The 22,378-nt window shown below is 45.3% G+C and overlaps 1 protein-coding gene across 1 annotated transcript in view; it reads right to left on the reverse strand.

The window, feature by feature from the left end:
- MAN2A1 (mannosidase alpha class 2A member 1) overlaps positions 1–22,378 on the reverse strand; it is a 113,044-nt gene that overhangs the window by 76,912 nt on the left and 13,754 nt on the right. Inside the window, exons 2-3 of the mRNA XM_060235616.1 lie at positions 6,961–7,221; positions 863–1,007 (exon numbers count right to left, since the gene is read on the reverse strand). Of these exons, the coding sequence (XP_060091599.1) occupies positions 863–1,007; positions 6,961–7,221 (406 nt within the window). The remainder of the gene's footprint in view (positions 1–862; positions 1,008–6,960; positions 7,222–22,378) is intronic.

Raw genomic sequence — 22,378 nt, forward strand, 5'->3', positions numbered from 1 at the left:
CTCTATGGTTGCCAAATGTCTGCCTCTGCAAGTAACAAATACTAATTGCCTTGGGGTCTCTTTATCCTAACTGAAATTTGCTAGGTAGAATTCTTTGGGCGAGGGGTACAAACGCAGAAAGTGTAATCAGAAATAAATGGAAAACAAAGAAATAACAAAGATTTCAGGTTTTCACGGCTGGTAACATCATTAGAGTTTGTAGACTCTTTCGGGATCAAGTGCCGTGTTCTACTGGAGAAAGTTTTTCTTCCAGACGTTTCATTCTCAGCTGCGGAGAACATCCTCAGTGGCGTTGCAGTCGGAGCAGGCGCTCAGGGATCCCACTCAATGCACAGCAGCCAAGAAGGTCTGAGCGCCTGCTCCGGCTGCAACGCCACTGAGGATGTTCTCCGCAGCTGAGAACGAAACGTCTGGAAGGAAAACTTTCTCCAGTAGAACACGGCACTTGATCCCGAAAGATTCTACAAACTCTAAAGAAATAACAATCTATGTAGTTCATCAATGAAATGAACAGAAAACAAGAAATGAATGGATGCAATACTGAAATATTTAACAAACAATTTTTGTAAATATAAAAAAAGAATCCTATGCTCTCAATAACAGCATCCTGAATGGTCTGGGATGTTGCAACACTACTGTAGTCAAGTAGCATGGACAGTGCAGAGAGGTCCATGTAGACTGCTAAACTTTCTTAAGGAGTGAGACAGATAGATTCAGAATATTAAGGTTGGTGTTTATTACAAGAAATGTTAAGATTATCATGCAGAGAATTAATGAACTAGGAATGAAGGAAAATAGGCAAGAAAGAGATCCCTATTTTCTAAAATGATAACTAACAAGAAATTTTCAAATCCTTTTTTACCTGGATCATTATGTGAGTGGGGCAAAACAAAAACCTGAAGAGGCTCATTATCCCATTCATGTTCATCGTATGTGATGTCAAATCCTTGCTTCCAAACTCCACCATCTGGATTATCAAAAGGAAGAATATCATAGACTTCTGGCATCTAAAATGGATAGAAAAAGCAGGCAACAAGAGATCACAAATAGGATGATGTACATGGTTCTGTACTTTCATTAAATAATAAGTAAGGTAATGCCAACGGATGTAATAAAATACACGATTTATATTAGCATAACTGTTAAATGAATAGCCAAAGCCTCACAGACAAGTTGGAATGTTCGAAAGCATGAATGTTCAAAAGCGTAGCTGCTAAGCTGCAGAAAGCACGAGTTTGCTTCCCCAGATGGGAAGAGTCAGGGGGCGCCCGTTTGGACGCGCAGACTGGGAGGCATGGTCTGGCTGATTAACGGTCAGACCTGCGCTCTCCTCAGTCTGCGTCGGGTGGACGACGATTGGCTGCACGGACGTCTGGGGGCCTCCCTTGCTGACGGCTCCTTGGAAGGATCGGCAGCGCGGTTCAGGTTGTGGCGGCTGTGGACGCGTCGGTGGACATCGCTTGGGCAACGATCTTCTTAATTTCGGCTGAGTTGTGGGGCGTTTGAAGGGCCAGCAGTTTAGGTTTGGGGTGTTTGGGGGGTCTGAGGCTCAGCGGAAGCTTCCCAGGCGTGTGGTTTTGTTGGTGTGGCTGTGTGGGGCTTGTTTTTTCTTCTCCTGGGAGCCTTTAGCGGTGATCCCACATATAACAGGGATCCCTGCTGTGAGCCTGTGGGGACCTTCTTTACGGTGCTGAGGGTTCAACTGTGGGCAGTGGTCGTAGGCTCTGCTCTCAACCTGAGTTCGATCCCGGTGCATGCTGGGGTTCAGGTGGCCCACCCTGGGTTGTCGTAGCCTTCCATCCTACGGAGCTCGGTAAAGGGGCGCCTAGTCTGCTGGGGGTTAAGTTGAGGGGACCTTAGGGGTTTTTTCTCCGCTTGGTGGCTCTGCTGGGGTTGGGGGAGCGGCCATTTTAGGGGCCTTCTTGCCTGTTAGCAGGGCTGTTGGCCATTTTCTGGCTCTTCCTGCAAGGGAGGGGTGTCGGCCATTTTGGACTTCATAGTGTTTAAGAAGGGGTGATTAAGGGCATCGCACTTAACTATGACAGGGGGGAAAGGGGCAGGTAAGTCCAAAGGAAAGAAGCCGGCCCCCAAGGCGCCTAGGGCACCGCCTAAAAGACCCCCACCTCCTGTGTCCTCTTCGGATGAGGAAGGTGATGGGGTGGTGGAGGCAAATATTTTGACCAGGTTGCAAGCGCTTGAGCAAGCATCTGGCCTGCCGTGTCCTGGCGGGTTGGTTGGTGATGGGGAGTCTAGGAGGGGTCGCCAGGCTAACATTTTAACCAGACTTTCTATCCTTGAGGGTAGGTCTGGTGGTGCCGCTGTTAATAGGGATGCTGGTTCCAGTGGGGCTGACGTGGGGGCGGCAGCGGCTGCTGGAGCGTTTGGAAAGGGGATGGCGGTGGTTCCCTCCGGATGGTCGGGTAAGTTGGGATGCAATTTGCATATTGGAGGTGGGCAGGCATGGCCTTGGGGTCCTGTGTTAATGGCTGGCCAGGGTTTTCCCTCGTCCAGTTCAGGTGTGCCTACTTCTTCTGGGTCAGGGTCCCCAATTAGTTAGCCGGGGCTTAGTGGTCAAGGCGGGCGTGGGGCTTGTGCGGGCGTTGGGCACCTGGGTATGGCGGGTCCCTTTATGGGCGTACCTTCCCCTTACAGGATGGTGCCTTTTGCCTCTTTGCCCTTTGGGGATGTCACCTTACCGTTAGGTGACCATCTTCTCCCAGCTACCCGTGAGAAAATATTAAAAGGGGAGTATGTGGATATTTTTTCCTTACTCTTCAGGGAGTTGGAGAAAAAAGATAAGGAGGAATTGGACGAAAAAGAGAAAGAAAAGTTGAAAAAGCGGAAGGTGGACTGAACCTGGGCCAATTGGCTTCCAGGTTTTTGCATTTATGCGGGGGTGATTGCCCGGGCCCAGCCTTGGCGGGCTGCGGACCTTTTTCAGTATCTGGATATAATATATAAGGGATACACGGCTTTCAGTGGCCCTGCATGGCTACAGTATGACGAAGAGTTCCGGATGAGAGCCGCCCTATCTGTCTCTTCCATGGGACTGGATCCACCAGCAGCTTTGGCTGCAGGTTATGTCCCCTGCTAGGCCTAATTTGGGTGACTGCTCAGATAGCGGTCATTTGGTAAATAGGTCTTCCTCATTGGTCTCCGCTTCGTCAGGCTCTCCCCATGGTGCTGCGGGGCAGGCGGTTCAACCCCGCATGCTCTGTTGGGAGTTTGGATCCCTTGGGGTGTGCAATAGAAAGACGTGCCAGTTTAAGCACGAATGCCCCTTGTGTGGTGGTCCACACTCATTTGACAACTGCCCCAGAGCACGGATGCGTAAGAACCTGAAGAAGCCGGGGGGGGGGGGGCGGAGGAGCTTTCCCAGCTAAAAAAGGGGCCCAGCCCGATAAGGGTGAGACCTCTTGAGCAGTGGCTGGCAAGGTATCCTAGAAGGGTTAATAGTTTGTATTTGTTAGAAGGTTTTAAGTATGGTTTTAGGATCCCTTTTCAGGGACCTCAAGTTCCGTTCATGTCTGGAAACCATAAGTCAGTTCAAGGTTTGGAACAGGTTGTTAGGGATAAACTTGCCAAAGAGCTGGTTGAGGGAAGGATATTGGGTCCTTTTGCACATCCTCCAGTGAGTACTCTTAGAGTCTCGCCTTTGGGGGTGGTGCCTAAAAAGACACCTGGTGAATTTTGTTTGATTCACCATTTGTCTTTTCCTAAGGGCAAGTCAGTGAATGATGGGATCCCTGAGCATTTATGCTTGGTTAGATATACCAGCTTCGATCAGGCTATTGCCGTGGTGAGGCGTTGCAGGGTGGGGGCAGAATTGGCGAAATGTAACATTAAGTCTGCGTTTTGCAGTCTACTGGTCCACCCTGATGATTTTGAGATTTTGGGATTTTCTTTTGAGGGGCAATTTTACATGGACAGGGCGTTGCCGATGGGCTGTTGTGTGTCATGTTCGGCTTTCGAGCGTTTTAGCACATTTTTAGTATGGGCTGTGCGTGAGAAAGTGGGTTTGCAGGAAGTCGTTCATTATCTGGACGACTATCTTTTTGTGGGTCCCGAAGGATCGGGGTATTGAGGTCAGCTGCTGTCTGGATTTATTGAGTTAGTGGCAGAGCTTGGGGTATCTTTAGTGGATGAGAAAACGGAGGGCCCGACCCAGAGGTTGACCTTCTTGGAAATTGAGATCGACACTACTGCGCAATTGTCTAGGCTGCCCCTTCAGAAAATAATGGAGTTGAGGGCTAGGATTTCTGCCTTTCTTCTTAAGAAGAAAGTTACTTTGTTAGAATTGCAGCAGCTAGTGGGACACCTCAACTTTGATGCAAAGTGGAGCTCCTGGAAGGGCTTTTATTAGGAGGCTTTGTGATGCTATGGTAGGATTACGATTGCCTCAGCATAGAACTAGGGTTACTTGCAGCATGAGGGATGATTTGAGGGTTTGGCAAGAGTTTTTAGAGTCTTTTAACGGAGTCTCTTTTTGGAGGGACGACTTGAGGCTCTAAGCTGAGCTCCAGGTCATGTCTGATGCTGCCGGATTCTTAGGTTTTGGGAGTTTATTTTAATGGGCATTGGTGTGTGGACAGTTAGCCCCACTCATGGGTACAGATAGGCATGAACCGAGATCTTACGTTTCTCGAGTTCTTTCCCATTTTAGTTGCGGTTTGGCTGTGGGGGAAGGATATGGCCAATCACACTGTGCATTTTTGGTATGATAATATGGCGGTGGTCCACGTCATTAATTCCCTTTCATCCAAATCTGGCCAGGTTATGAGATTGGTGAGGGCCTTCACTCTGTGCTGTTTGCAGCTTAACATTTTGTTTTTAGCCAAGCATGTTCCTGGGGTGAGTAACGGGGTAGCTGATGCTCTATCTCGTAAACAGATGGAGAGGTTTCGTCAGCTAGCTCCGGAGGCCGACAGAGAGCCGATGGCAATGCCCCAGGAGCTATGGCAGATTGGAGAGCTGAAGCCTGCAGAGCGATAGGTCTAGCCATTGTGCCTAGCACCCGGAAGTCTTACAAACAGGCTGTGCGGCAGTTTGAAGACTTTAGGGCTGAGGTAGGGTATCACAAGGTTTGCCCCACCCCCCAGTGGAGGAATTGCTCCATTACTGTGTGTCGCTGCGAGGTAAGGGGTTGGCTGTGCAATCAATTAGGGGGCGCCTGTCTGCATTGGCTTTTGCCAGTAAGGCACTAGGTTATAGGGAGGATACAGCAGACTTTCGTATTTGAAAGATGCTGGAGGGGTGGTCCAGAGAGGCTGGTCCTAGGCTTGATACGTGGAATCCGGTGTCTCCATTGATTCTGCGTGGTTTAAAGAGGGTATGGGACGGGGTATGTGCTTCGTTGTTTGAGGCATGTTTGTTTCACGCTGCGTCATTGGTAGCCTTTTTCGGGGCTCTTAGGGTGAGTGAGCTGGTGGCCCAGTCTAGAAATGATGTTTCTGGTAGGGCTCTGCAGTTGGGGGACCTACAGCTGTCTGGGTGTAAGGCACTCATAACTGTCCGTCGTTCTAAGATGGATCAGCTGCAGCGGGGTACGGTACTTGAGCGTGGTAGTTGCTCAGAGCCTGATCAGTGTCCAGTGGCAGCTTTGGCTACTTATTTGGCAGTGCTGGGTAGCCAGGACAGGTTTTTGTTTATTCACTTGGATGGTAACCCATTGACGAAACACCAATTTTGGGCGGTGACGTCCCAGGCTTTGGGGGAGTTGGGGCTGCCTGGGGTGCAGTTTGGGACTCACTCCTTTAGAATTGGGGCAGCCTCAACTGCTGCGGCAATGGGGTATCCTTCCACCTCTATCCAGAGGTTGGGTCGTTGGCGTTCATCAGCCTATAAGGCTTATGTGCAACCTTTTCTTAGGCCGTGAATGAGTTGGTTGTGGGAATGTTTTGTTCTGTTGGTGTTTTTTCTTTTTAGATGCTGTTGTTCCTGGCCAGAGGAGCCGGAGCCAAGTTCTCATCTGTGGCCATAGCCATGTGTTTTGGGCCGCTCTGCAAGAACGGAGAACTGCGGTGGGCTCTCAGCTGGGACTCAGCCAGCATGTTGTTATCGAATGGCAGGAGCGCCAGGGCCTTCAGGGGTCGGGCCTGCTGCCTTTGCTGTTTTGTGATAGAGTGGGTCCTCCTCCTCAGGTCTTAATAGTCCACCTGGGAGGTAATGATTTCGGGTTACTGAAGGGCAAGGCCTTAGTTTGGCAGGCCCATGACGATTTTATGCACAGCTAAATCTTTGGCTGCAAACTTCTCGTAGTACCATATTTATAAATCCCTTATCGTGAAGGTAAGGTGCCTGGCTCCACAGCATACCTAAGCAGCAATCTATTTCAACTTTTCCGTTTAGATCTCTTATTATTTAGATATCTAAATGGATAAAACATATCCACATATACTTAAATTTACATATATACTTAAATATATATTTAGATTAATGTAGACGTTAGATCTGCAATTGACATTTACATATATACTTAAATATATATTTAGATTAATGTAGACGTTAGATCTGCAATTGACATTTTTTGTTTTGAACTATAAAACTCTCAGTAAATAACGCTGTAACCATATAATGTCACACACAGTAACCAGATATGACATCCAATTTATTGGACGTGCCAGCAACATAAACCAGTTATGCATCCTCAGACCACATAGAATAAAGACGACAAAACTATATGATCTTTAAAACACAGACATGTACTGCAGTTCATCCCTGGCTGCAATGTGCAAGCTATTTCATCTAGTATATTTGCATATTATCACCTTTCCTTGGAATACCTACTTGCTTGCAAGTATACTTGATTAGCTTCCTCAGATGAACACGCAAGCAACGAACTTAACTGGGTTGGAAATTCCACTGTTAGACACTATTTACATGAATTATCAAGAAAAGCTCTGCATTTCTTGGAAAGATGACAGATATTACAAAGGAGTAGTAAACATTCAGAAGACTTACCTGTACATCTGAAGTGTGGCTTCCACTTATTAAAGCAAATTGGCAATCTTCGGGATCTACTGAGAGGTACATAGGGGACAGAGGTGATAGCTCTGAGAAATTTCCTTGACTGAAGTTTATTACTTCTGGAGTACGTTGTCCATCCTTGACAGATTCACTCAAATTGATCACAGAATCTCTTATATTTGAAATAATTTCATTATTTTCTGCTAGCAAGCGCTCCAAATGGTCTATTTTCTCTTGCAATATTGAAAGCTGACCCTGTTAAGATGCATATCATTAGTTCATATTCAATCTACTCTCAACACATACATGAATGTCAATTATGAGTATTTATATTCCATTGTTCTATAAAATCTATCTCAGAAGGCTTACAAAATAAAATATATTCCAACACAAGAGGTCTAAAGCAGCTCATTGAAAAAGGTTTTACAATTATGTAAGAGAGAGAGAAAACATAAAGCACACCATAACTATTAGAAAATGGCAAATTTTCTCAGGGAGGAATGCTTAAATAGAATTCATGCACATTTATTTTCTATAATTCTAACTGAACTTACACAGACCTTAAACAAAAAGAACAGAAGAAAATCACAATGTTGCAATATAAAGGCAAGCCTTTTTAGTGATATATTTTCAGTGATCAGCCAACAGTTCTATATTTTTAACCACATGCTTATCCAGGAACTCATTTCACTATTAAAAGCAGGTCCTATTCAAAGTTCTATTATTAGGATAACACACTGTACAAGTCCTAGAGTACATCATTAACATGAAAATTAGGGTTGCCAAGTCCAATTTAAGAAATATCTGGGGACTTTGGGGGTGGAGCCAGGAGTCTTTGGGGGTGGAGCCAGGAGACTGGGGGCAGAGCCGAGAGCAAGGGTGTGACAAGCATAATTGAACTTTTTGGTGTAGTGTAGTTTGGTGTAGTGGTTAAGTGCATGGACTCTTATCTGGGAGAACCGGGTTTGATTCCCCACTCCTCCACTTACACCTGCTGGAATGGCCTTGGGGCAGCCATAGCTCTGGCAGAGGTTGTCCTTGAAAGGGCAGCTGCTGTGAGAGCCCTCTCCAGCCCCACCCACCTCACAGGGTGTCTGTTGTGGGGGAGGAAGGTAAAGGAGATTGTGAGCCGCTCTGAGACTCTTCGGAGTGGAGGGCGGGATATAAATCCAATATCATCATCATCATCAACTTCAAGGGAGTTCTGGCCATCACATTTAAAGGGACTGCACAAATTTTTAAATTTTTAAATGCCTTCCTTCCATAGGAAATAATGAAGGATAGGGGCACCTTCTTTTGGGGCTCATAGAACTGGACCCCCTGGTCCAATCTTTTTGAAACTTGGGAGGTATTTTGGGGGAGAGGTACTAGATGCTATACTGAAAATTTGGTGCCTCTATCTCAAAAAACAGCCCCCCCCCCGAGCCCCCGATACCCGCGGATCAATTCCCCATCATTCCCTATGGGAATCATTCACAGAGGTGCATGATGGCTCTGGGGGCGGGGCTTCCCCCCCTGCCAACATGCCTTGCAAACCTTCACACACACACACACACCGGTATACAGAGCCATGTTGACTTGGAAACATGCTACACTGGAAACTCGCCTACTTGGAAATGAAAGCTTTGGCTGCCCAGCAAAGCTGAGGGCAACTTCTCTCAAACTGAGGGTATAGACCAATACTGTGGGGTCTTGTGAGCAAAAATTCTACTTTGTGAGCTACTGGCATTAAAGTTGCGAACTACTGCATAAATTAGTTTTCTCTGGAGCCATTTTTCTTGAGCTAAGACAAAAATGTGTGAGCTGGAGGTTAAAAAACTGTGAGCTAGCTAACTCACTAACTCAACTTAGAGAGAACACTGGTACAGACCAAAGGATCCCAGCTCTGTTCTGCTTTGACCAAAGAAGGCTTTTACAAGTCTGTTTCCCTCAAAACCAGAATGACTCAAATCACTTTGGCAGAGATCAGAAGGAACTTGGAGATTTCACCCAAATTGACCTGAGTCATTTTGATCATAAGGAAAACAAGAAATAAGGTCTACTGGCTTCTCTGCTGTTCCCTTCAGCTGGGGGTGGGGGGAGAATGGTTGTGCTGGTGGAAAAAGAAGGAACCATACCAAGGAGCCAGTAAAGAAGCAAGCCTTGGGGGGCTGCCTTCTGGCTGCTCATGGCACTTAAGACCCCACTGGGATATTTCCAAAAACGGGGGGGGGACGGGACATGCTCTCCAAGGCCTCAAAATAGCAACTGGCAACAACAACTGGCCTGTGTCTGTGCCCGGGCCCGCAGCGGCGGAGGCAGCACTCGCGGCGGCGGCTGCTGCTGCCTGTGTCTGTGCCCGGGCCCGCGGCGACAGCGGCGGCGGCACTCGCGGCGGCGGCTGCTGCTGCCTGTGTCTGTGCCCAGGCCCGCGGCGGCACTCGCGGCAGCAGCGGCGGCGGCACTCGCGGCAGCAGCTGCTGCTGTCTGTGCCTGGGCCCGCGGCAGTAGCGGCGGCACTCGCGTCAGCGGCGGCGGCTGCTGCCTGTGTCTGTGCCTGGGCCCGCAGCGGCGGCGGCGGCACTGGCAGCGGTGGCCCTGTGAGGGGGAAGCGCCGTCCCTCCCCCGCTTCCAGATTTTTGGAGAGCGGGAGAGGAGGCTGCAAAACCGGGGGTCCCCCGCCAGGGCAGGGGATTTGGGAAGCCTAATGAAAATTACTTTACATTAGAAAATGTCATATTTTGAAATGGGAGCTCAAACTCAGAAATTAATAGCTTTTCATAAAACTGCCCTCAGAGTTTGCCTAGCTACTACAGAATTTTGGTCTAGATACATACTTCATTCAAAATGTGCATGCAATAAAACACACAACTGTGAAAAGCAGAACCACCAGCAGACTACAGCTTATCCACAGAATCACTGTTCTGCTCAGCAAATACACTTTTCTTTCCTGGTTTACTGAGCACATTCTACACTTCTTTCAATTTACTGCATTTGTTAAAAATGTGTGCTATAGCTTCCAAGCATTTCAAGGACAGTATTTTGTACCTGGAAAAGTAGCACATTTAATTATGTTCCATTCTTTCTTTTCATGACTGCAGTAATGAATATAGCTGTATAAGTGGTCATAAGCATAATATTAATATAAAAAATGGCAGACATCAGAGCCCTGCAGGATTTCTTACAAGTCCACAGGGCTTGCAAGATAGAGCTCTTTCACCTGGCCTTTGATTAAGAAGCTGTGCTCACCAATTCAGCAATGGCTGCCTGAGCTTGATGCACTGTTCGCCAGGGAGCCTAGACTTCGGACATCTAGTATTGACTGGATCTTCTATCTGTATATGGAGATCATGAACTGCTGCATTTCACCATCACACATGTAGCACTTTTGGACTTTTCACTGTTTTTAATTGTTTTTTAAAAAAATTATGGTAACTCTGCTGGTTTGGCTCTTGTAAGCCGCCCTGAGTCTGTCTTGGTGGGGAGGATGGGGTATAAATTGAACAAACAAACAAAACTAATTCCAGGGGGAAAGCCAACAGAAGCTGGGAAGCCTCTGGTTCAGGACAAGGCAGTCCAAAGGGACAACTATGTAAACACTCAGAGTAATATTAACAGGGGCATAACAGAACTTGGGAGTAAGGGTAGGGCAGCGAAGGAAGGCAAGGACTGCTGAAGAAAGAAATACGCTATAGGTGTCTATATGCCAATGCTAGGAGTCCTTGAGCCAAGATGGGAGAGCTGGAGTGCCTGGTACTCAATGACAATTTAAATATAGTAGGTATCTCAGAAAAATAGTAGAATGATGAAAATCTATGGTATACAGTTGTCCCTGGATAAAAGCACTATCAGCAAGACAGGGAGGGACAAGTTGGGGACTGTATTGTATTGTACATCAAAAATGGCATAGAACAGAAGCTATATGGGCCGAAATACTAGCCATTAAGGGTTACTTAAAAGTGAGGGTCTACTATCACCCACTTGATTAAACCCTTGAGGTTAAACTCAAGATGGAGAAGGAAACAAGGGAGGTGACTATAGCTGTAATGCAGGGGTCCTCAAACTTTTTAAATAGGGGGCCAGTTCACTGTCCCTCAGACTATTGGAGGGCCGGACTGCCGTTACTGTACAAGGCCGCAGGCCGTCAGTTCTCCGTCTTCCGCATCTCTCTCCCTTCCCCACACCACACAGCCCGGCCTGGGAACTCACCTCACCTCGGTATCACCTCACACTCTGTCTCCGCCGCCTCAGCCCAGTGCCGGAAGTGTGCGTTGCTAACGCGAGTTTAGGTCGAACGTCACTTCCGGTCTGATTTTGCCATAACCCGGCGGGCCGCATAAACGTCCTCAGCGGGCCGCATCTGGCCCGCAGGCCGTAGTTTGAGGACCCCTGCTGTAATGTTATAATACCAGGAGACTTCCAACTACCCTCACACTAACTAGATAAACATGTGCTCAAGTCATGCTGTAGAAATGAGATTCCTAGACATCCTAAATAACTGCACTGGAACAGTTGGTCAGAGAGCCAACCAGAGGGTAGAGATCTTGGGCTTGGTTCTGAGCAGGACTCAAGAACCAATCAAAGATGTAGTGGTTGCTGCACCAACTAGAAACAGTGATCACAATGCTATTAAGTTCAACATTTATGTCAATGGAAACTTATCCCCTAAACTGTAACACTGTAGTGTTTGATTTCAAAATAGAAAACTTTAGAAAAATGAGACTGATTAAAAGGAAGCTGAAAAGGAACCACAGGAGCCAAATCCCCTAGAGGATGCTTGGAAGCTATTTAAAACCATTCTAATTGAAGCTCAGTTAGAATGTATTTCCCAAGTTAGGGAAGATCTATTTAAAACCACACTAATCAAAATCAGTTAGGATGTATTCCCCAGCTTAGGAAAATGTAGACAACAGGGACCCAATAAACATTCTATACTTGAATTTTCAAAACGCTTTGACTAGGCACCTCACCAAAGTCTCCTGAGTAAACTTAGCAGGCATTCTCTTTTGAATATAAAATTGGTTAAATCACAGGAAGCAATGAGTACAAATAAATGGACAGGTCTCACAGTGAAAGGAAGTAAGCAGTGGGGTTCCATGAGGACTGGTATCGGGGCTGGTACTATTTAATTTGTTCATAAATTATCTGGAACTAATGGTGGCCAAGTTTGCGTATGACACAACATTATTCAGGATAGTGAAAAACAACGCTGATTGGAAGAGCTCCAGGAAGATCTCCACAAATTTGGTGAGTGGGTGACAATACGGCAGATGAAGTTCAATACTGGGAAATGTAAAGTGATGCTCAATGGAACAAGAAATCCCAACTTCAAGTATCGGCTAAATGAGACTGAAGCTGCTGAGAATGAGATGGGAAAAGATCTTGGATTCATCACAGCTAGTTCAATAAAAGCAACAACAGTGTTCTGCAGCAGTGAAAAAGGTAAACTCTATGCTGAGGATTATTAGGAAAGGGATTAAAAACATATCATATATATACCCTATATATATCCATGATGAGGCCTCATTTAGAACACTGGGTGCAGTTCTGGTAATCATATCTAAAAAAGGACACTGCAGAGTTGAAAGAGGTACAGAAGAGGACAACCAAGATGACTAGGGGGCTGGTGCACCTTCCCTATAAGGAAAGGTGAAGAGTCTGAGACTTTTCAGTTTAGAAAGAGACAAAAGGAGGACATGATACAGGTTTATAAAATTACTAGGGATAAGGCCTGTTGTGAAGAAAATACAATGGACTCTATAAATAGACTCTGAATGAGTGCCTTGCTGTCTTCCCACCCACCCAAGTGAAGGCATTCGCCCCCCCCCCCATCAAGGGAAGCTAATCTCTGCCATCTGGAAAGCAGTTGTAATTTTGAGTGATCTCCAGCCCTCACCTGGAGATTGGCAACAGTGGAAATGGCATTGTACCTATCTGAGATCCCACCCCTCCTCACACCACATTCTCTCCAGGCTCCATCCCTTAATCTCCAGGAATTTCCTAACCTGGAGTTGGCAACCTTATCTTTCCTTTATCTGCCCCTCTGACTTCACTTTCCATCACCTCCCCCCTCCCTGCAGCCTCTATATAGGAAAAGCCACATCTTCCTCCACAGTGGGGAGGGGACAAAGAAGCTTACATAAATCTCCTTCCCCCCCTTGATCTGCACCACAATCTTACAAGGTAGGTGACTGGTCTGAAATCACCCAGTCAGTTTCCACAGCAAAAACCTGGGTCTGGCAGACCCTGCTCTGAAGCTCTAACTCCTATGCCCTCCTCAAAACTCCACTGCAGAATCTCCAGGAATTTCCCACCAAATGGAACTGGCAGCCGTAGTCAGGACTGGCTCCAATGAGTTCTCCCTCAGAGGCCTTTAGTGATACCTTTCAGACCAACACTCTCTGATAATGTTGACGTCAAATTCTCTCTCGCTTTCCCTTCCAATCTGTTTCTCTGTATCTAGCCTATTGCAACAGGACACCATTTTTATCCCAGTCACTGGGTGTTTCCTCCCCAGAGGACGATAGGTAGGAAGCCAATCAAGGAAGTTCTCAATCGAGAGAAAGCCTTACTTCTTCCTCCCTCTCTCAGCCAATCATAGGAAGGCTTTCTCTATGGCTGTTTCCCTTTTCCTCCATCCCTCAAGGGAAGGTTTTATTTCTCTCCTCTGCAAAGCAGTGCGACAGGCAGCTTAGCAAATGGGAGAGTAGGGAGAGGCAGCAACTGCCAGAATCAAGGTCAATTGCCTTTTACTGAGAGAAACAGCTTGGCTGGCTAGTAATTGCCACTTGGGTGGGAGAGTGTAGTGGAGTCAACTAATGAGTTCTCCCTCAAAGGCCAAAATAGGACTTGAAAAGGCCTTCGCCACTGGCTTCTACTGAAAGAACCAAGCTTGGCTGCTCTTTACTGAGAGAAGCAAGATTAGTTGCCTAGCAGAAGCCACTGCCTAGCAGTTTCTGCAGAGGGCTAATCCTCATCTGTCCTGGGGCCAGGTGGTTGGGGGAGAGCAGAGTCAGCCAATGTAGTAACACAAGAGCAGTTGACTGATGGTTTGAAGGGCTAAAGGTTGACACACCACAGTTCCAACCAATGAGGGAACTCTGATTTGCCAAGACAAAGGGAAATTATATAAAAAAGATTTGAGAGGGGGGTTAGAGAGTTGACAAAGAGAATTTCCACACACACCCCCTCTGAAAATACCAGAACTTAAGAACAGGAAATAAATTCAGGACAGACAAAAGGAAATACTTCTTTACTTAATGAGTAATTAAAATGTGGAATTTGCTGCCAGAGGATGTGGTGATGGCCACAGATAGACAGGATTAAAAAGGTTCATGAAAGATTCATGAAAAATAGGTCTATCAGTGGCTACTAGCTGTAGTGACTAAAGGGAATCTCCATTTAGCAGCAATAAACTTCTGAATCCCAGTGCCAGGATACAACATTATCCTCAGCCACTATGCCCTGTCGTTGGACCTCCAGAAGAACTGGTTAAGACCACTGTGTGAGATAGAATGCAGCACCAGATGGACGAGTGGTCTCATTCAGCAGGGCTGTTCTAATGTTCAACACTAGAGAACAGTTGTAATGAAATGAGTGGCAAGTAACCAAAACTCTCTCCTCCCAATGCTTTTCTATTTTGTGAACAATATTTATTCTTCTTTTTTTAAGTGACAGACTAGGGTTGCCAAGTCCAATTGAAGAAATATCTGGGGACTTTGGGGGTGGAGCCAGGAGACATCGGGGTGGAGCCAGGAACAAGGGTGTGACAAGCATAATTGAACTCCAAGGGAGTTCTGGCCATCACATTTAAAGGGACTGCACACCTTTTTAAATGTCTTCCTTCCATAGGAAATAATGAAGGATAGGGGCACCTTCTTTGGGGGCTCATAGAATTGGACCCCATGGTCCAATAGTTTTGAAACTTTTGAACTTGTGGATCTTCTAACAAAAATCTGTAATCTTTCATTGAAATCTGCCTCCGTTCCTGAGGACTGGAAGGTAGCAAATGTCACCCCCATCTTTAAAAAAGGTTCCAGAGGAGATCCGGGAAATTACAGGCCAGTCAGTCTGACTTCAATACCGGGAAAGTTGGTAGAAACCATTATCAAGGACAGAATGAGTAGGCACATTGATGAACACGGGTTATTGAGGAAGACTCAGCATGGGTTCTGCAAGGGAAGATCTTGCCTCACTAACCTGTTACATTTCTTTGAGGGGGTGAACAAACATGTGGACAAAGGAGACCCAATAGATGTTGTTTACCTTGACTTCCAGAAAGCTTTTGATAAAGTTCCTCATCAAAGGCTCCTTAGAAAACTTGAGAGTCATGGAGTAAAAGGACAGGTCCTCTTGTGGATCAAAAACTGGCTTAGTAATAGGAAGCAGAGAGTCAGTATAAATGGGCAGTCTTCGCAGTGGAGGACGGTAAGCAGTGGGGTGCCGCAGGGCTCGGTACTGGGTCCCATGCTCTTTAACTTGTTCATAAATGATTTAGAGTTGGGAGTGAGCAGTGAAGTGGCCAAGTTTGTGGATGACACTAAATTGTTCAGGGTGGTGAGAACCAGAGAGGATTGTGAGGAACTCCAAAGGGATCTGTTGAGGCTGGGTGAGTGGGCGTCAACGTGGCAGATGCGGTTCAATGTGGCCAAGTGCAAAGTAATGCACATTGGGGCCAAGAATCCCAGCTACAAATACAAGTTGATGGGGTGTGAACTGGCAGAGAGTGACCAAGAGAGAGATCTTGGGGTCGTGGTAGATAACTCACTGAAAATGTCAAGACAGTGTGCGTCTGCAATAAAAAAGGCCAACGCCATGCTGGGAATTATTAGGAAGGGGACTGAAAACAAATCAGCCAGTATCATAATGCCCCCGTATAAATCGATGGTGCGGTCTCATTTGGAGTACTGTGTGCAGTTCTGGTCGCCGCACCTCAAAAAGGATATTATAGCATTGGAGAAAGTCCAGAGAAGGGCAACTAGAATGATTAAAGGGCTGGAGCACTTTCCCTATGAAGAAAGGTTGAAACGCTTGGGACTCTTTAGCTTGGAGAAACGTCGACTGCGGGGTGACATGATAGAGGTTTACAAGATAATGCATGGGATGGAGAAAGTAGAGAAAGAAGTACTTTTCTCCCTTTCTCACAATACAAGAACTCGTGGGCATTCAATGAAATTGCTGAGCAGAAAGGTTAAAACGGATAAAAGGAAGTACTTCTTCACCCAAAGGGTGATTAACATGTGGAATTCACTGCCACAGGAGGTGGTGACGGCCACAAGTATAGCCACCTTCAAGAGGGGTTTAGATAAAAATATGGAGCACAGGTCCATCAGTGGCTATTAGCCACAGTGTATGTGTGTATATAAAAAAAAATTGCCACTGTGTGACACAGAGTGTTGGACTTGATGGGCCGTTGGCCTGATCCAACATGGCTTCTCTTATGTTCTTATGATCTTATGAAACTTGGAGGATACTTTGGGGAGAGTCACTAGATACTATACTGAAAATTTGGTGCCTCTACCTCAAAAAACAGCGCCCCCACAGCCCCCGGAACCTCCAGATCAATTCCCCATTATACCCTATGAGAATCGATCTCCACATAGAGAATAATGAAGTACTCAGCAGACTCCCCCCCCCCCCCATTTCTGGCAACACTGAAGGGGGATTGGCCTCTCTACTCACGAGTTGCTGCCAACTTCTTCAAAGTAACACAGATACCTCATCCCAAGAGGAAGCCTTTCAATCAGCGACTGAAGCCTCCGAAGGTAGAAACGCACATGGTCCTCTGGGGGCGGAGCTCCCCCCCCTCCGCCGGCCAGACTCCCCGAGGAGATGCCTGTGGCAGCCAGAGAGGATGCAAGGACTACGAGTCCCAGCATGCACCTCGCGAAGGGAGGCCGGACTGGAGCGAATAGCAGGCCGGCGGTGGGCGGGTCTTTGTGACCTGGAGGAAGGGAGAAGCCTAAAGCCTGCGAGGGAGGGAGGCAGGCAGGGAAAGAGACACCGCGCCATTTCCCCACCCCCCGCTTCCACATTTTTGGAGAGTGGAGAAAGAGGCCGCTAATCCAGGGGTCCCCCGGCAGGGCGGGGGGGGGGGGGGTTGGGAAGCCTATGACAGACTGTCCTATTCTGGGATTCCTATTCTGGAATTCAAATCCAAAATGGAAGAGCAGATTTCACAATTTTAGGTGTCCTCTCGTCCAAAGTATTATCTGAAGATAGAAAGCTGTACACCACTGATCCAAAGAATTGGCTGCCAAGATTGATCAGAGAGTATATTATACTAATGCTTCAGTGTCTACACTGGCTTCCCATTTTCAATCAGAAACAACTCAGAGTGCACCTTTTAATCTATGAAGTTCTTAAGAGCTACAGCCTTACATCTGCCACAGACTGTTTTCTGTTTGCATCATCACAATAATCAAATTTAGCCAAAAGGCTTCCCATTTGACTAGAGCACATACACCAACTTCAAACATTAAGGACAAATAGAGATATATTCTTGGTGGCTGCCCCATGATGTTGGAATCCCCCTCTCAAATATACCCACCAAAGAAACATAGAAATCTTTTGTTAATATGCATTTTAAAAATGTGTTACTTGCCCTAAAATTTTCTAAAGGGGTAGTAATTGAGTAAATGATGAAATCTTTTACAGCATTAGCCAATATGCCAGCTACTGCTGTTTCTCAAAAGGTATAATATGAAAACAGTGATCCATAATCTGATCACACCCAGTTAGGTCAACGTCTTGCAAGGCTGTCCAGAAATATACCTATAGAGACAGGGCTTGTTCAGGTGACAACCAGAGACAGGGCTTGTTCAGTGGTAGTAGCTTACCACTGAAGTATCCTCCCCCAGGGCCTCACCTGGCACCTAATTTCCCATATTTATGTGCCAAGCCAAAACATTCCTCTCTACCCAGGATTTTTACTCAAAGTTTCCATTCCTCTCTACCCAGGATTTTTACTCAAAGTTTCCACTGCTTTTAGTTGTGGTTTTTATTGTGTGCTTCTAAGAGTCTGTTTATGGATACTATTTTAGACTGCCTAACGTTGTTTTCATAATCCTAGCTAATGCTTGGCTTTTTTTTATAAAATTACTTTATTGTTGATAATTTCATGTTTAAAATTTTGTTTTACACTTCTGTGAGCTGCCTCAAGCAAGTTTCTGAGGAGGCATTTTTCAGATAAATAAATGTTTTACTTCTGATGGTGACACTTCTGACACAGATGGGCCTTGGTTGATAACGACCACAAACACCAGCTGCTTAGTGTTCAAACCTGCCAGTTAATAAACTTGCTCATTTTATTTACAATTGTATAAAGTGAATTCTACTACTGTATCCACTGTAGCAATCCTAAAGAGACAGTGAAGAAGTGTAATTTCATATATTGATTTAAACTAAGCAGCTAGTTCTTAGCAGCACACTTTCAGTTAAGCCAGAGACAAGAGAAGCTCAAATGATTAAAATTTTGATCTAAAAGTTTACTTTCCTCTCCCTCAAGCCAAAACTATTGATTCAGTCATGCATGCAGTCATTTGCCTACTCACCAGCAGAAATTAATATCCTCTGGGCAAGGACAGACTGCAACTGTTAATCATTTCCTAATATACCTAATATACCTAAAGATATTACTAAGGGCCCTAAGGCTTAAAAAAATACAAGTTTAGCATGCAAGATAGGGAACACAGCATGTTTAAACACCAGATCTTTGGAAGTGATCTTCTGGGACAAACAGCAACCGTTCAAAGACAATTCCCAATTTCTCTGCCTGCAGAAGTGAAGGTGACCCTCTTCTTAGACATTTTAGCAAACAGGACAAAGTTTGGTACCTTAAGACCAACAACGTTTTATTCAAGGTATGAGGCTTTTGTGTGCATGCACACTTCCCCAGATACTATGAAATGGAATTTACCAGTCTATATAAAGCAGAGATTGAAGAGCAAATTAAAAAGGTAAAGATATTCCCCTGTGCAAGCAACCCATGGGGTGCCGTCATATCACAGTGTTTTCTTGGCAGACCTTTAACAGGGTGGTTTGCCGTTGCCTTTCCCAGAACAGCAAATTAGCATACAACATAATGATGTTTTAACAGATGCAAACTGGAATTAAAAGCTAAGTTTATAATGTCACCATTGTTTGGATATAATTCCAGGGGAAAACAGTGAGGCAAATACATATGTCAAAACTGGAGACAGTTGATCTATTTTAGCAAACAGTTTGTGGTGGGAGAGGCTGTATTAGCATCTCCAACGATAAACGATGTCAGGAAATCTGCCTCAGCTGTTGAAGATAAGCTACTAGTCACAACAGATTGCTTGCAAAGGTATCACTTTTCTGTTTTGAATAGTTAGTTTTGAAGGGTTTTGTGGAACTCCACCCCCCCTTCTGTACATTTTCCCATTGCATGGAATTTTTGATCTGAGCTTGTGTCCTTGTCCAGAATTATATATACATAGGTAAGGGCTAACATTTCACATTCCTTCTTTGCATTTCAACGATACTACTTCCAACTGAGCTTTCTCCCACTAATTATGCATATGAATTCAATTTACATATAGATTATACAGTTGTACACTATTAAATGCTGACATCACAAACTGAAGTACTAAATGAACCAAATTATTGCTACACTGCTATATTTCATTTACAAACCATACTCTCACTAGAATTCTAAAGGTAGAAACTTATAATACCATTCTACTACTGAAAAACAAAAGTTTGAAGATTAATGGCTTGCACAAAGCAAGAAAAATCCAGGATTCCAGGATGATTTAAATGGGAGAAGATTATATTAAGGGGGTAAAGGAACAGCCACCCATCTTGATAATCCATTCAACAGCCTACAGGTTCCCCTTCAAAAGGCTTCTGTCTCATGTTAGTATTCTGCTAATGGGATCCTAAGGTGTGGCAGTCTACCACAAATGGTTTCCCATCTTCCTTTTATATTAATATCCAGCTTAAATACTTCATTTAGTGCACTCAAAGAACTGTCTAATAAAATGGAATGTTCATGAATACCATTCTATTTAAAAGACATGCACTTGCCGATTGGACAACTCATTCCATCTGACAGAGTTTTGTGGGCAAAGGCTGGAATGTATTTTGAAGAACGAACATTCAATGGGAAATATGGATATTCTGACTTCATTGAGAAAAGTAAAATTTTGAAAAAACAAAGCATTGAAGTGAAGTTCTATGCCCCCTGGTGGTATGTTAATCAAATGTCTGAGGCTAAAAATCTATACAATTTATTGGAAAGCTTAGACAACATCTTGATGCCTTTCTTTTAAAAAGTTCAGATCTGTAAACAAAAGGAAAAAACTTCCATGGCAAAGCTTGGGTGTTTCACCTCTGCTGTTTTGAATCATCTGGAATGATTTAAAGAGATACAGAAATTACCTTTACTAACAGTAGTTAGAGCTTTGCAATTCTAGGGCTGCTTTTCTACAATGATGCATAGTGCCCTTAGGACACCAGTATCCACCGTGCAAGCTTATATAGAGCCACACTGGCACTTACAACCAAAAGAGTCACATTGTTGAACACATATTCAACAATACATACGGTTAACCCTATGTGACCACAATTGCTAAATTACAGCAAAAAGCACAGACTGGGACTACACTGAAATGAAGATTTTTCTGCACACTTGGGACACTCTTCAGGTGTGCAGAAAAATCTGAAATAACAAACTCAAAAGGGGGTGGTTAAATCTCTCCCAAATAGATTTGCATTGTCTGTACATAAGCAGACAACATTCTTACTGGATGAGGAGTTGGAAGATACCAACAGCCAGGCCCATCAGCAGAAGAGGATGCCAGCAGCCATCCTGGGCCCAACTGTGGAAGATGCTGGCAATCATGCCAGGCTCAGTGACGGAAGGTGCCAGTAGCCCTGCAGGCCTCAGCAGTGGCCATGGAGGACAGTGGCAGCCACACTGGGCTTGGTGAGGCAGTGGAGCCGGGGAGCTCCTGTCAGGTCTGGCTGTGGTGGTGGTGGAGCCCGGGAGCCACTCCAAGCCCAGCCATAGCAGCAACAGAGCCTGGCAGCCACCTTGAGTCCAGCTGCAGCAGCGATGGAGCCAGCAGCTGCTCCAAGCCCAGCAGTGGAGCCCAGCAGCTGCTGCAGGCTCAGAGTGCCTCCCAGACACCACCACTGCTGTGGCTGGGTTTCCAGGGAGTCACGCTGGATGGCAATGAGAGGGGGAGTGGGATTCCCCCTGCAATTTTTGCACCCTCCATTAGATATTATTGTAACCCTTTTAATTATGAGAATAACCCTAGGTCATGTTGCCTCTATCCACCACTGCTAGACCTTGACCATCCCCTTGTGTAAAAGGGCTTGCAAGTCAGAGTTATGACATGAAACAATGTACAAGCTTTGCCCCAGAACTGTCTTCTGTTAAAAAGTAAATAAGTTAGACTTTCCCTTCAAGCTGAATTCTAGCATTGCAGGATAGGAGATGGTTAGAACTTTTCTCCATGCTAAGTGCTGACCTGCAAGGAGTTTGGTTTAATGTGTCAGCTTTCAATATTAGTATGCCCCAATTCCACCACCTCATTCAGCTTCATATGTTGATCCAACCTCATATGCAGAACCCCTATCTCTCCACAACATTGGCATAATCATCTTGGACAAGTTGTATTTTATTTCAAAAGCAAAAATGTTCATTTTATCTTGGACCCCATAATAATGTTGAAATTACCCCAAATCCTAAAGACCTCCCCCCCTACTTTTCTCTTCCCTCTTCATCGCCCAGCATAAGGCTGAATGGCCTCCACATGAAAAGTCCCCAAGCCAGAAACAATATCATTCTATATATGTTTACATAGGAGGAAGTCCAACTTCATTCAATGGGACTTATTCTGTTAAGTGTGCATAAGATTGAAGACTAAGCAGCACACCTTACATATGTGTATGAGGGGAGGGGGTTTAGAAGATGTCTGAAGCTCATGGCATTACTGGCCATTCAAATGCAGGGAAAGGTGAAACACTTGACTTTTCTCTGCAGAACCTGCTGACTCTGATCTGGCCAGCAGCAGCTGCAGGACCTGCTCTGCCTTGCACTGGGGAAAGAGACGGAAGGCAGCAAAGGAAAGCAAGCAAATATGTCAAAGACATATTGAGGGATGATCCCTGGCTCCCAAACTACACTATTACATCTCTTGCTTATAAAGCCACGTATCTGATTGGTGTATAATTGTGCCTCTCATAATACAGTGTCGGATTTGTATGCATTCACAATTTGTAAGGAATTGTCTGATCAATTTTCAGAGGGCTGAGGTTTCAATTCTTTAATAATTCTTTTACAAATCAAATATGTATGCATTAGGATCACTAGTTATAGATTTTTTAAAAAAAATCAGCACAATTACATGCATTATTCCAAGCTGCAAGAAAGACAAGCTGTATGGAGTTCTTGGAAGCC

This window comes from Heteronotia binoei, chromosome 4, assembly GCF_032191835.1.
Source record: "Heteronotia binoei isolate CCM8104 ecotype False Entrance Well chromosome 4, APGP_CSIRO_Hbin_v1, whole genome shotgun sequence".
In the NCBI taxonomy this organism is placed as follows: domain Eukaryota; kingdom Metazoa; phylum Chordata; class Lepidosauria; order Squamata; family Gekkonidae; genus Heteronotia; species Heteronotia binoei.